This window comes from Lacerta agilis, chromosome 3 (assembly GCF_009819535.1).
Source record: "Lacerta agilis isolate rLacAgi1 chromosome 3, rLacAgi1.pri, whole genome shotgun sequence".
NCBI classification, from domain to species: domain Eukaryota; kingdom Metazoa; phylum Chordata; class Lepidosauria; order Squamata; family Lacertidae; genus Lacerta; species Lacerta agilis.
Window position 1 is genome coordinate 34,734,202 of NC_046314.1, and position 14,983 is coordinate 34,749,184.

At 37.8% G+C, this 14,983-nt stretch overlaps 1 protein-coding gene across 2 annotated transcripts in view; it reads left to right on the forward strand.

The window, feature by feature from the left end:
• The window catches only part of SMAP1 (small ArfGAP 1), a 56,343-nt gene that overhangs the window by 28,903 nt on the left and 12,457 nt on the right, over window positions 1-14,983 (forward strand). For both annotated transcript variants that reach the window (XM_033143227.1, XM_033143229.1), the window contains one exon: window positions 9,477-9,561. In XM_033143227.1, the coding sequence (XP_032999118.1) occupies window positions 9,477-9,561 (85 nt within the window). The remainder of the gene's footprint in view (window positions 1-9,476; window positions 9,562-14,983) is intronic.

Sequence of the window (14,983 nt, forward strand, 5' to 3'; positions counted from 1 at the left end):
TGGTGGAAGGGCACCAGCAGCGGGAGGCCTCATTAGGGAAAGCGCACCTCGGTTTAAGAACAGTTTTGGTTTAAGAACGGACTTCTGAAATGGATTAGGTTTGTAAACCAAGGTACCACTGTATTGGGAACTTCCTGCCAAACTAGGCAAATAATCTTAACTCAGTATTTACAGTTAACCCATGTCAGTCCTACTGTAGTTAGGGTTTTGTTTCCTGTCTCTCAGTTAACCTACAGTATACAGCCATTTTTTTCAGACCCTGTATAAGATTTTTAGCTCAGCCTATCCACTTCTCCCATAGATGCTACAGTCTCTAAGCAGTGCTTGATGTTACACTGAAGCAGGGCAAGCAGCTGCATGAACGACTTGTGTTTCTGCTCTTTGTGCTTCTTATGCAGGCCTAAGGACATAGGAAGTTGTCTTACACTGAGTCAGACCATCTATATCAGTGTTGTTTCTACACTGACTGGCAGCAGCTCTCCAGAGTTTCAGACAGAAATCTTTTCCAGACATCTTTACCTACCTGGAGATGCAAGAGAATTCATGTGCTTTACCACTGAGCTGCAGCCCTTCCACAAATCTTGATTGGGGTCTGCGTACATGTGTCTTTTGTGTTTGCAGCCTCTTGGAGGAATTACACATATTTGCTGTCCATGACCCTTTCCCATATCTTGTTGGGAAAATCGAAGGCACTCCCAAGCCCACCAGAAAGTGGGAGTAGACTTGGGATACCAAATCCAGTGATAAGTGGAACAGTGCAGATGGAGCATTGTCGGCATTGGAACTCCTTTCCCTAAATTCAGAAGTGTGTGCTGGAATGGCCCCAGATCAACCACCCATGCTACAGGTTTCTGTTTTCCTTGTTTCCTTTTCACTAGGGTGAATTGCTAGGATAGTGAAGGACTTATATTGTGCTCCTGCTGAACCAAGGAGGCATAAAGTGAGAGAGAGGTGAGATAGAGACAGAAATGGAGCAAACACACATATTTTTAATGAAAGAAGGAAAGGGGTGTGTGAGAGAGAGTAGGATGAAGAGAGTTGAGAAGAGGGAAAAATGTAAGTAAACAGCGGCTTCAGACTTCAGGTTTATGAAGATTAGAATGTGGTTAAGATTAGATGTGGTAAGACCTCTGGGATGAAGAAAGAGGTGATAGCTGAGAGATGGTGCAGACAAAGATGTTTGTGCCTGGGGAGGGGAAAAAGGGTAGTCTCTATGATCTGGAGAAAGAAAGTGCCACTAGGAAATGGGGCTGCAAATGTTTCAGTATGAAAAACAGAAAAGGGGAGCAATACAGATGGACATGCAGACTGTGATGATACAGAAGGAAAAGGCATCCAATTCACATGCCAAGAAGTGAAGATGGGAATAAAGAGGGTTAAGAGAAAGATTTCATGGTATGGGTTACAAAGAAAAAGGAGGTTGGGGGGATTAAACACGAAATTAAAATTACAACAGAAATGCTTTCCAGTGATTATTCAGTTAACATAGAAGTTGCATTCAGAGTGATTAGACTTTCTGCATCCCTTTTCAGTAGCTAACAATTGTTTTCTCCTCACAGTGGGATGCAGACAGCATATGCATCTCACTGCAGGGAAGATCGTGGCATGCATGCCCTTCTAATGTTTCACCAGGGATTAAAATCATATGTGCAAGATCACTCATACATTGCCTTTCCCTCCTTCAGCAAAAGTTCAAAGCCATTCCTCATTATGTTGAAATTAGCTGTAACAATGTTTGGTGTTTATATATTTTGTTTTATTATAACAAATACATTTGGGTTTTTCTTTTTCTTTTTAAAATTATTGTGTATATATTTTCCATTTTTCTATTTACACACATTTTACCATCATACATACATTTTGTGCTGATTTCCCAACCTTACCTTCAAACTAGGCTGGAGTAACAAACAGATATGCAGCAAAAGATGTACAGTGGTAGCTCGGGTTATGTACCTGATCCGTTCCCGGGTGCCGTTCGCACCCCGAAAAGTGCGCAACCCGAGAGTCCATTTTGTGCATGTGCAAAAGCGTGACATGCTTTTGCGCATGCACGAATCGCACAGAACACTTCTGTGCATGCGCAGAACGCCCTGTGCATGCGCAGCGATCTTTACTTCCGGGTTTGCGGAGTATGCAACCCGAAAGTACACAGCCCGAAGCATTTGCACCCCAAAGTATGACTGTATTTGGATTTTTCATAGGGAAAAATCCCCACCCACCCCCATCTCACCTTTGTAGTGAGGGAGGGCTAAAAAAACATTCATTATCATGATAAAATTTGTATTCTCTGAATCTTGGTTTGAGTGGCAGTACTTGTTCACGTAGCAATTATGGATGCTAAAAGATTAAGTGACAGCTTAAAGGCAAATAAAATTAATTTATGTGGCCAGTAATCATAGCATCGTAGTTTGGCTTCTGGCAATGAGGGTCAGAACAAGTTGCAAGCTTTTTAATAATATGAACTGCAAATCTGCATTCTGATAGAGTGAAACAATTGCTGGTAATTATCATAGTTGAATACATTTAAAGAGAACAACAGCAGTCTTTGCTATATATGGATTATATAAGGAGATGGGAGAGGACTGGGTTTTTTTTATCACTAAACATTTTATGCATGTTCAGTATTCATTCTCTATTATCCGAAAGAATGTGTAATCAATGAAGGCAAGACAAAAGAATTTCCATGTTTACTAGAGCAGAGGCCCATAAAATATGCTGTCTGGGCCGCTTAATAGTCCATAAAATGTTTTGAACAGCCAATGTAATCCTAAGAAATCCAAGTTTGATGTTTCTAGCCCTTATAGTTCGACAGTGTTTTGGCTGGTGGGGGTGGGGAGGGAGATAATATTGAATCTATATATCAGTCTATCCACAAGTCCCCATCTCCAAAAGAATCTTTAGTCATCTATCAATAGAAAATTGCCTACCACTCTAGTATGGGGCCAATGTGCTCCAAGAAAGCCACACAAATACCTGCTGGAACTTTTAAACATGACATCATTTGCAAGTGGAAAAAAAGTTAAGTTGTCCTCTCATTTTTTGCAGTTCCTCTGCAGGCATATGTTTTCTCAATTTCTAGAATAACATGCAGTGGGAAGGGAGGAGAGTTGTATGGCTTTATAGACTAATACCTAAAGACCTTCAGCTGCCAATAAGCAGCCTGTCCATCCTTTATTCCTCCAGAAGCCGTGACTTTTCCAGCAGTGGTGATTTATATGGCTTTCAACTTACCACTGAGACAAGGATCTTGAAAAATTAAGTTAAAGCATTCCTTCATTTTCTCCACTGAGGTTGAAAAATACTTCTTTTTGTAACCATCTTTTCACTTTTATGGAAGTAAATTATCTAATAATTTTACATAATACCATCAGAGTTAGTCCAGCAGTCCAAAGATTTCCTTGCTTATTGATTCTCTTTTTGGTTCTCTGTAGAGTTATTACAGTTGAACTGCATCCATTAGAATATATTTCAAAGAATGGTCAGTGAAATTCATAGGCTGGATTGCCTAGCTGTTCTGGTGTCTTATTAATACAGTCCAATGAATGCATGACATTTTTCCAACACTATGCTCCTTAATGTCTGTGGGTCAGGGAAGGAAGGCTCTGAGAGTGACCGTTGTTATCCAGGATGTGTTGTGAAATCATTAATTCCCATGCTGGACACTGCAAGACAAATAACTGCTCGAGCTTGGCACATCTTTTGTGCTAGCCTAGAAAGAAGCAAGGAAAGAAAACTGAACGCTGTTGTTTCCTCCTTCTTTTTGATGATTTATAAATAAAATAATGATAGCATAACCATTTATGGATGGAGTTAAATGAGCAAGAGGTGATTAAAAAATAGATTGTGGAATGTTAAGCCTGTAGTTAGGAAAAGTATATGGGTTTACCTTTAAAATCATGTAGACCTAGCTGTGTGGATTTGTTTAGATTTTTTAAAACATTATTTTAAGCTCTTCACTTAATGGTCTTAATATAGTGCTATTTCCAGAAGTGCATGGATACATTGTGGTTTTGTGGCATACTGCTGTAACTGCATCAGTACTTGAGTCTGTGAGAAAGAATATCAAGATGGCCAAGTAGCCCTACTAAGATGCTGATATTATGGAGAAATAAAGAAATGTTAACTGACAAGGTTACACTAGTACTATACATTTATATATTTTGTTAACAAAAAGGGCTGAAAGGTGTGTTGAACAGCTTTTTCAGATGAGAACTTCAGCATGAGTAATAGCTTTTTTTAAATGCATGCTTATTGAAGTAAGTGGTATGAAAAGGGCATATGAGCTGTCAGAGAAAAATATCTGCAGGCCCATTGCAGATTTATAGAAAATTGCTAACATTACTTTCTTGCCTTAAGGGAGTTCTCAAATGTTTAGGCAATCATTTATAAACGTTATTGCCATCAGTGCATTAAAGGGGGAATGAATCCAGTTACTTTTCTATATAAACATAGTTTGTTCTTAATGAGAGTAGAAGGAGGTTTTGTTCAATAATTTGGGAAGCCTTAAATTAGTTCCAAACTTGGTAGAAATCAATCTTAAATATTCTAAAGAAAGCTTTTTGCAGTAGCATGTTAGAAGACGAACTTACTAGAAGAGTTCTTATTAGAGGCAAAATGTTTAAAGCAAATTAGACATCGAATGGGCATCTAAATTTTGACTTTGAATTTGGTAAACTACATTCTGTCACTTGCTGGCTGTTTCTAAAGTGACTATTATTATTTCTTAAATGCCAGTGAAAAATAATCATAACTTTAGAGAATACTTAATTTGTACTTGGATATGAGAACTTTCAGTACTGGAATGAAGCTTAATCCAGGCAAGAAAAGGGTATTAATGATCAGTAGAAATGCTGTCTTGGCTTTGGAAGTGAAACTAGTTCTGGACAGGGTTGTGTCTCAGTGGAGTTTAGACTTGTCTCTTCTCTTTTAGGTGTGATGTTAAGACATGTTCATTTCACCAAACTTCTAGTCTTAATACCTATGGAGTTTTTTGCTTTGTTTTGTTTAAATGGTCTTAGGCTCTTAATGCTCTCCATTTTTAAATATATTGAGATTTTGCTGTTAGTAAAATCTCAATTTTACTAACATGAGTTTGGCCAAACTGCGAGAGGCAGTGAAGGATAGGCGTGCCTGGCGTGCTCTGGTCCATGGGGTCACGAAGAGTCGGACACGACTGAACGACTGAACAACAACAACAAAATCTCAATTTAGGTCAGGAACAGTATAATCATATAAGTGGCTTACAATTACTGAAGCATACCATTTTTATGATACTCAGCCCAGTACTCAAATTGGTTGAAAATCACTGCGATTTCAGCTCAAATTTAGCACCATTTCACCAAGTGAAACCAGCCATTTTATTTGTAGCTCTTTGTAGCACTCCTGTCTCTCCCTCTTTCTCTCTCTGAATATTTAGCTGTAGGTTGGTCTGGAAAACTATAGAAAAGTTTTTTGTTTTTTGTTTTTTTAAGAATATGGCCAATGCTTCCACAACGGACTTTTGCTTCCACAACGGACTTCTGCTTGCACATTAGAATTTCCCCCTCTCCTCTCCTCTCCTCTCCCTAAAGCTTCCCATGTACCATCCACAGGGTTGAGGAACCCTCCAGATAAGCTTTTGAGGCCATGCAGGGAGAGGAGAGGAAGGGTAAATCCAATTGCATGAGCAGAAAGCCACTTGTGCTGTATTGGATACAACCCTTGAGTTCCACACACATTTTTGGGGGCTGCCACTGCTGAATAACACACAGTTGCTCTACCTGCTCTGTACTGTTGTTGCTACCAAAGCTAATAAGAGAAAGGTTCTGCTAGCCTTAACTTTACTAGAGTATAAAACATTGTAAAATTAATTTTCTGCAGAGGTTTGGGATTTAGACTGCCCTATGTGATAGAAGGCCCAGTGGATTACATTCAAGCTGTCTAAATGCTCATTTGAAATAATCTGGACATTATCTGGTCTTAAGCATAATATTTTTACACCTTAAATCTTACTTTTTCACTGTGAAACCTGTATTAAATCAATGAACTCTTGCAAGCAGCTTTAAATATCTTCTGTGGTGCTGGCAGCAAGGACATGTTGAACTCAGAAGAACAATTATCATAGGGAGCAGTATGTGGCTTGACTACATTATGTTGTTCTACTGACGATTGATATTTTTCCATTCTCTGGAAGAATCATAATGGCAGGTTCTATAATGCTTTTGTTCTCCAGCTGCCATGCTCAGTTCCATATTGTGTGATAATCATATCCTAGTAAATTAATCCTTGGAGTTGTTATAAACCCAGCCAAGTATATACAACTATATTAATTGGCGATATTATTATTCTAGGTTTATTAAGGTTCAAACTAAGCACTGCTCCCTGCCCCTGTTTAATTAACATGGTATTATAGTAGGACTTTTTCTTGTTGCAGTAAAATATAATACTGTGAGGCATGACTTTAAAAAAAAAGACTAAATTCGTAAGCATAGCATTTAACAGATTTGGTTTAGACTTTTCATCAAAATAGGTTTTGCACCCTTCCTCCTCTCAACTTGGTTCATTGAATGGGTGCAATGGTTGAGCTGTTCAAGCCCCAAATCGATAATTTCATTTACTTAATATAATTTATTAATTGTCATATTGATGCTTCAGTTGAAGGAGCACTGTGTTTGCAGTGGTTTGAATATTTTCTCTATGATCTTAGATATGTAATGTCCATTCACACATGTAACAACATAGTGCTTGTGATAAATAAAGCTAATTATCTGTAAGAATATGAAAATTGTGCCAAGCTTATTTTCAGTATTTTCATCCATTTCCTGTAATCTGATTGGAATGCACTGTAATGTCATCAAGTTTAAAATCTTCCTTGGAGGCCCTGTTTCACATGCCCTTTCTCACTGAAGTATGGTTGGTGGTGATATGGTAATGCCTTCTTAAGAGTGGTGCCAAATTTATCAAACCCTTCCCTGTCACTTACGGCAGTTACCCAAGGTGGTGGCATTCCTTTGCTCTTCAAAGTACTATGACTGGCTTAATTTTGCTCCTGCTGTTGATGTTTCAGATGTCTGGAGGTGATGCTGCCAGTTTTAATTATTCTACCGGGACTGTTGCTTTTAATGTATTATTTTAGCGATTGTTGGGTGCCTTGTAGATTTTTAAATAAAAAGGCAGCACATAAACATTCTAATAATAACAGTTGCTTCATCTACAACCACCCTGTGCTTCTTAAAGGGTTTTTGCTTTACAACTGCAATTATAATAGCAATTTTAGAAGATAAGGAAATAAAGGGCAGAGTTCAGGTTTTCAGTTTAATATAATGTAGATATGGATTATTGTAAATATTAATTTTCAAAAATATTAATTCTCAAAAATACATCATTTACTCTGACCTTTGCAGGAAGTTGTATATCTGTTTTCTACTTCTTGAAATTGATCTCCATTGATTGGTTTAATTGAATTTACTCTGATTCTAACTTTATGATTTTTAAAAAAGATGGATTTTTAAATTTTGTTGTAAGTTTTATTGTTGGTTTTATATTGTAAACCACCATGTGACATTTGGATGGACACTAGGAATAAAGTAATTAGAATTAATAATAATATGCTGAAGATGAAGCAAAACTGTCATCACCTACCACCACCCTGGAATTTTTTTAACTACAGTTTTATTTATGGTGGCTATGGTGAAGTATCTCTTAATGTTGCAGTCAGCACAAAACGACAGTGCATATGTGAACCCATAGTACCGGTAGTTACCTGTTCAATAGGATAGCAGTTGACACATGCGACTTAACAAGGTGGTTTCATTTGCCTTGTACTATATACTTCAGGGCAAGATAGGCAAAGCAATCCCCACCAGGTGTTGTCAGACTACAATTCCCATCTGCCCCAGCCAGTATGACTCATACTTAAGGATGATAGTAGTTCCACAACATCTGGAGAGCAACACATTAGCCAATCCTTTTGTTCTGCTATTGCTGTGTTGGCGCTTAACCATGTGGTTTCCACAATATAACATTGTACAAGATAAAACTTACTTATTTAGAGCATTAATCCTCCCCCTGCCCAAATCCCTAGATGAATAATAATATGTAAATGAATCAAATATTTTGAAACAGAAACTTAATATAGTTTATAGTAAAATATAAAGGTAAAGGGACCCCTGACCATTAGGTCCAGTTGTGTCCGATTCTGGGGTTGCGGCACTCATTTCACATTACTGGCTGAGGGAGCTGGCATACAGCTTCCAGGTCATGTGGCCAGCATGACAAAGCCACTTCTGGCGAACCAGAGCAGTGCACGGAAACGCCGTTTACCTTCCCGCTGGAGCGGTACCTATTTACCTACTTGAACTTTGATGTGCTTTCGAACTGCTAGGTGGGCAGGAGCTGGGACCGAGCAATGGGAGCTCACCCCATCACGGGGTTTCGAACTGCCGACCTTCTGATCAGCAAGCCCCAGGCTCTGTGGTTTAACCCACAGCGCCACCCGTGTCCCATAGTAAAATATATTGCTAAGCTATTCAGTTCAAGTGCACATGGTGAACCTTCTTTATATAAAAAGGTCCTGCATAATTCACACAAGGTGCTTTAGCTCTAGACCTCTGGGGGAAGGATATGTTAATTCATTAGGAATGTATTATTTTATGAATTTACACCTCCCCTTTCATTGTAAAATCATTTCCTGGGCAGGTTACAAAAACCACATTATAAAAACAGTAAAATCAACAGATAATTTTAACATAATAAATAAAGAGAATAATAAAAGGATTAAAACAATTCCATCCAGCTGGGAAGATTTTTAAAATTAAATGGCTGGGGAAATAAACCAAAGCGTCTTTTCCTCGTGCCACAATAAGTAGAATGTTCAATAATAATCATCCTTTGTGGTGTTCATCCTGCCTGAGACAATGCATCAGTATGGTTTTTCTGTAGATTAATGTGTTATTTATTGTTATTACTTTTATATCCCAGTCCTCCTCCAAGTAATTCAGAGCAGTGTTTGTAGTTTCTTTCCCCACATTTTATCCTCACTACAATCCTTACTGATTTGTTGTATGTGTACAAGTGTAACACATGACAGTAATTGTTTAGTGGTGAAGTGTGTGAGCTATGGACCAGGAGGTCCCCAGTTCAAGTTATGCTTCAGCTATGAATGTGCTAGGTAGCTTTAGGCAAACAACTATTCTCAACTCTCCATCTGCATTAGTAGGAGAATAATAGGAAGGCTGTTATAAGGATTGTTGAAATAATGTATGTGTAGTATTTTTGATCATTTGGAAATGTGCCATTATAATACTAACTCAAACACTGCGACGAAACATTATATTTTGTCATGCTTTTCACCAAACCACCTCCTGTACATGCTAGTGACACTAATTTTAAAAATAAGAGGTTCAAATGAAATGTGAGACTAGATGAGGTCTGTTATTCATGATATTTTGGTTTCTATAAGAATCTTAATTATCTTTTCCTCTTCTTAAAAAATAAAGCTCCCAAAGAAAGAGGATCAACAACTGGAACTTAAAGCAAGTCCTAAGAAAGTTCCAGAATCCACTGTCGATCTCTTGGGACTTGGTAAGTAGTTAACTTTGTTTTGCATTGCAAAAAAAATGGCAAGACCTAAGCTGCAATAATTAAATGGGTTTTCTCCCCACATGCTGGAAAACATTGTTGGTTAATCTGTAAATGGTGCTGTAGTCTGCTAATTTACTTAGAGAGAAAAACTGAAGCAGATCTGTGCTGTCTACTAAACTACAAGTAATGAGTTTCTTAGGGAGGGAGAAGCTATCAAAGTGATCTTCAAAGGACTGTGAGCTCAAGCTTTTTTATAAAAAAATCTGTTGTTTAAAAATAGTCTTGCTTTATTGAAGTAAAACCTTTCTAATAACCAAGTGAACCTTGTATAGGTTCTGTTGTATATCCCCATCCTAAATAACCATGCAACTAATTTTGCCTGCCCTTTGTAATTAGATTTCTTAAATGGCAGCTCCCTCCCAATTATTTTTGAAATTGGTGAATTTAAGAAGCTAGTTGTGAGGTGAGATAGCATGGGCTTTTCAGAAAATAATAAAAACAGAATCCCTTGGCAAAATCATGCTTCTAGGAACTTGTGCAAGGTGACAGTTGCCTTCTTATGGAATGTCCAGAGTTTCTCCTGTCTTACCATATTCAAAACATTTTATAATTAATTCTTTCATGATAAAATTGCTCAAAGTCCCAGGCGTTGGCCAACATTTTCAGAAGTCTAGCTGTAACCTAAACCATATCATTCCCAAGCCATCTCTTCAGTGTGGAGCCTAATCAGAAACAATTCTGCCTAAGTCAGGGGCGTAGCAAGGGGCGGTGTGCCCCAGGTTCCATAATGGAGGGGGTGACAAATTATCAAGGAACAATTACTGCCCTACTAGGGCGGTTTATAAAAAAAAACTTTTTAAAAAAATGCCTGCTCCAAAGGTCTTATCTTACTATACTAGGGATTATATAGCTATATATGAAATTTCATGCATATCAGTTAATATCTTGACCCTCCTCCACCAAAATAGCTGTTCACTTGGCTGTTTTCCTATGTCTTGAAGGCTGAAATTTCAGTTCAGTGGAGCACTTACTGTTCCCAACCCTAACCCTGTGGAAAACCATCTAATTAGACTTTAATTTGATTCTGAGATGTTTTTAGGAGGTAATTTAATTAATGTTTTATTTTATACCAATGTTATGTATCTGATGTTAGCCACCCTGAGCCTGACTTCGGCTGGGGAGGGCGGGATATAAATAAAAGGTTTTTTTATTATTACTTGTTATTATTCCCTTGTAAGAAAATATGAAATAATGTAAAACCATTTTTGCAGGTGGGAAATCAATTGGGGGGGGGGAGGGTTTGACAAGAAATTTTCCACACCGGGTACCACCTGACCTTCTTACACCTCTGGCCTAAGTACTTACTTAATCCAAACCTGTTTACTTATTCTTCCTTCACTTTTATTTTGTTTGAATGGTACTCCAGTGCTGCTGTGTATTCAGTCATTTCTGTGCAGGTTTACTGTTGAATTAGGGATTATCCCCTTCTTTCACTGCATTTGGGCTTTACTTAAATTTTTACCTTGAAAAAGCAACTGTTTAAATGTCAAATGCTTGCTTTTGTTCAAACTAGTCTAGCATTCATGGGATATTATTTTTTAGAGTATAACAGACCAAGTTTAACCAACCTGAATAACTTCTGTTAGCTTGCCATATCTTAATTGTGTAACTAATGCCTCTTCTAGTGTAGGAGCTTTGAGTCTTGAGTCCTGTGATAGACTGAAGTATGAAATACCACCAGAGAAAGCAAATGACAATAAATGTGGCTAAGACTGCATATTTTTATTGAGCCAGCATATTGATGGAAATGTACAAAACAAGTTTCAAACATTTCAGGCCGGGCTGCACCAAGAGGATAGGTTAGCCTGTTTCATTTCAACAAGTCTGATGCATTTTAAGTACAGTACAGTCGTACCTTTATTGTCGAATGGAGTCCGTTCGACTTCAGAAAACGTTAGAAAACCAAGATGCGCCTTCCGATTGGCTGCAGGAGCTTCCTGCACTCAATCGAAAGACGCAGAAGCTGCATCGGACATTCAGCTTCCAAAGAACATTCACAAACTGGAGCACTCACTTCTGGGGTTGTGGCATTCAGGAGCCAAAACAGACAAGTACCAAGGTGTTCGACAACCAAGGTACAACTGTAGTTTGACTCAAGAATCCTGTTCCTCTAAAACACTTGCTGTAAATAAACTTCCAGTTGAACTAATAATAAAACATTATTAAATGGCTTCTGCAAACATACAAAGAAATCTTACTAAGTTTATATAATATAGCAGTTTTGGAGGAGAAGTTAGAATCTCAGAAATGTGGCTGTTCTGTCCAAATCCAGTTGATCCAACAGCTTTGGCCCCATCTTTACTACACATTGAAAGCACTATCATACCACTTTAAACAGTCAAGCTTCCACCCAAGGAATCATAAGAACTGTCGTTTGTTAAGGGGGCTGATTCCCCTCACAGAGCTTCAGTTTGCAGTTGAGGATTGATCATGGCAGTTATGGAATTTAAACAGCTCCTAATCCCTTAGCAGTTCAGGGAAGTAGTCTTCACTTGTTGGTTAGGCTTTGCTGCCTTATTCTGAAGAGCAGCAACTTACTCCAAGGGCAGCAACTTACTCCAAGGGCATCACTTACCTGTTACTGGTACTCTTTGCCATCCTTGCCTATCTGCATTTCCTCTTCTGCTGTAGATCATTACAAGAAGTGCATTCATCCATTACAATTATAAAAGTACTCTAAAAGCTGCTGCATTGTTAGAATTTTGGCCTTGTTGCATCAGTATATAAATATCACCCCAGTGGCCGAAGATCTGTTTTATTGCATGGGTGTCAATAGATGGACCATAAATCCCAGGTACAGGTAAATCACATTCTCTTGAGTACTAATGGTCTTACATTCTAAGAGGATAGTTATAAATATAGCATGCTTATCAATGTGTTTCATAGTTAGGTGCTTTGGCAGAATGATTATGGTGGTCTTTCTGTGCAGAACTACACATCTTGCCAACTACTAAGTCATGCACCTCAGTGAACGGTGCATTTTGGTTCTTTTCCAACCCAGCATCCTTTTTAAAATACAACTACAGACAAATAATTGTCATTTCATCATGAGTATATAAAAATAAGTGAAATGATAGATCTGTAATAGATGACCCTCGGGGTCCCTTTCAACTCTACAATTCTATGATTAGAAGAATAGCAGACCTGGGTTTTCCCAGGTAACCCCCTTTCTCTTACTTTCTAAAAACGACACACCTTATATTGGGAGATGTTTTGCAACACTGCAAAATGTTTAAGTATTAGCTTTTCCATCATGTTGAAAGGTTGAATTTGCAAAAAGTAGCAAAACTCGTTTGCCATTTGATGCATCATTTACCAGTTAGATGTACCACACAAAAAACAAGAGATGAGTATGGATGGTTGCACATGTTGAAGTAACCATCACAGTGTATTAGCATTAAAATGGATAGTCCCAACCTTTCTGTGGGGGCATAAGTAAATTACTATGCTCTTTCACTTCAAATTTATCATAAGAATGATGGAAGATAAGGAAGATGCTTATTGAAAACAAGTGAAATATGTAACCTTATTAACCTTCAATTACAAGAAGAGCAGAAAGCAGTTCAATAGATATTAGAATATGACTGCTAATCAAATAAGCTAGCCAGCCATTTCAGAGGATGCCTATCATGCTTAGTGTCATTTACCCACCTCAGAAACAATACCTTGCCTGGAAGCTTTCTGGATAAGCAATATATCCCTTGAGATTTTTTGGTGCAGCTTATTCTCCTCTGCAATTCTGGGAATGCAGCATTAATAATAAAGAAGTTCTCTGGGCAGTTTACATAGACAGTAAAATACAGAAGACAATTTACAATAAAACCCTTTAAAACTGAATAATAAATCACAAAGCCCAGTTGTTGTTTTTTAAAAAAAGACAGCTAAAATCAGCATAAAACACAGCAACTAGAACTGTATGTAGCAAGGGAGAGTTTGGTGCAAAAACCGACGCAGCTGCTAGGTTATTTATCTCCAGTACCCTGTACTCATAAGGTATAAGTAGGTTCTGTTTAGGTATCTGTAGATGTGTCCTTGATTTTGTCCCTTGAAACCTTTTAAGTTCCCCCCCCTCAAACATCTGCCAAAACTCATATTGTAGTGAACTGCAAGGTAAAGCCTAGATTACTTTCTCTCTGTAGTAAAATAAAGTGAGGAACAAGTGGTAGATTGTGTATGCCTGTGTATGTGTCCAAGACACACTTACCGGATTGAGATTTTGACTTTGTATGTAACTTCTGAACAGGCTTCTTGTCAGGTGTACATTTTATAGATTTATATGCAGCTGTTCAGCAAAAACATGTTTCCTGAATGGCTTACAGAAATTAAAATGGAAAGGGAAAGAAAACCCTTCTACTGTACTCCTGTTTACTCATACTCATAGTTGCCCAAACTTTGAAAACCAGGTTTTAGTTTAGCTTTAATTTTGACATCTTTAAGTTATTTTCCTAGCTAGAACTAGAAAAGGTTAGGAGTAAGATGAATAGATATTCTGCTGTATTGTAATGACTATATAAAAATTCATTGCATGATCTTACTATCTTATCTCTTTATCCTTAGCTTTGGCAACTCCAAAATATAAAGCATTCTGAGAAAGAAATGTGTTTTCATTATAAGGACCACCAGTTAGAAATGGATGGCCAAAATGATGAGGATGATGATGATTCTGCTCCAGAACATAATTGGGAAACCAAAAATATATTCAAAGATTATTCTGGAGCTGGCTAGATGCTTGATTTCTACCTTGAGTATCCCTTCGCTAAATATGATTAGCAGCACCTGTGGTCACTTCTTACACCATTATTCACAGAATGTGACAAAAGGAAGTGGTCAGATCTTGTGCCAACCCAAAAGCTTTATTATCCTCAGAGGAAGCATTGGGACAGTAGCTTGTTAGTACTTGATAAAGAATTGCTATTATTGTGGAGGTTATGCTTGAAATTAAAAAATACCAGTGTTAAGGAAATTGTTGTGGTTTGTACAGCTGTGATACATTTACCTCCTCCCCTCAAATTCCATTTTATCAGTAGGTGTTAATCTTTATGGGTTAATAAGTATATAAATTGTGGCACATTTACAGTTGCTATGGGAACCAGAACTCTGATTGCCTGACTTCAGTGTAGAATCCCTAGTGTACAGTTGCAATAGTGCTTTTGCATTTACTTTCATAACAAGAGAAGAATGAAGTGAGCAAAAATACCCTGGTGACTGCTGAAATGTGCTGTTCATTTGCCACTGAAAGGCTTGCTCATTGAGAACGAAAATATATTATAAAGGCTTTATTCTATGTATGTTAAATTACTCGAATCATCTGAAAATACAAAATAGGATCTGTATAGTATCCTTCTAGGTCACCTATCTAGAA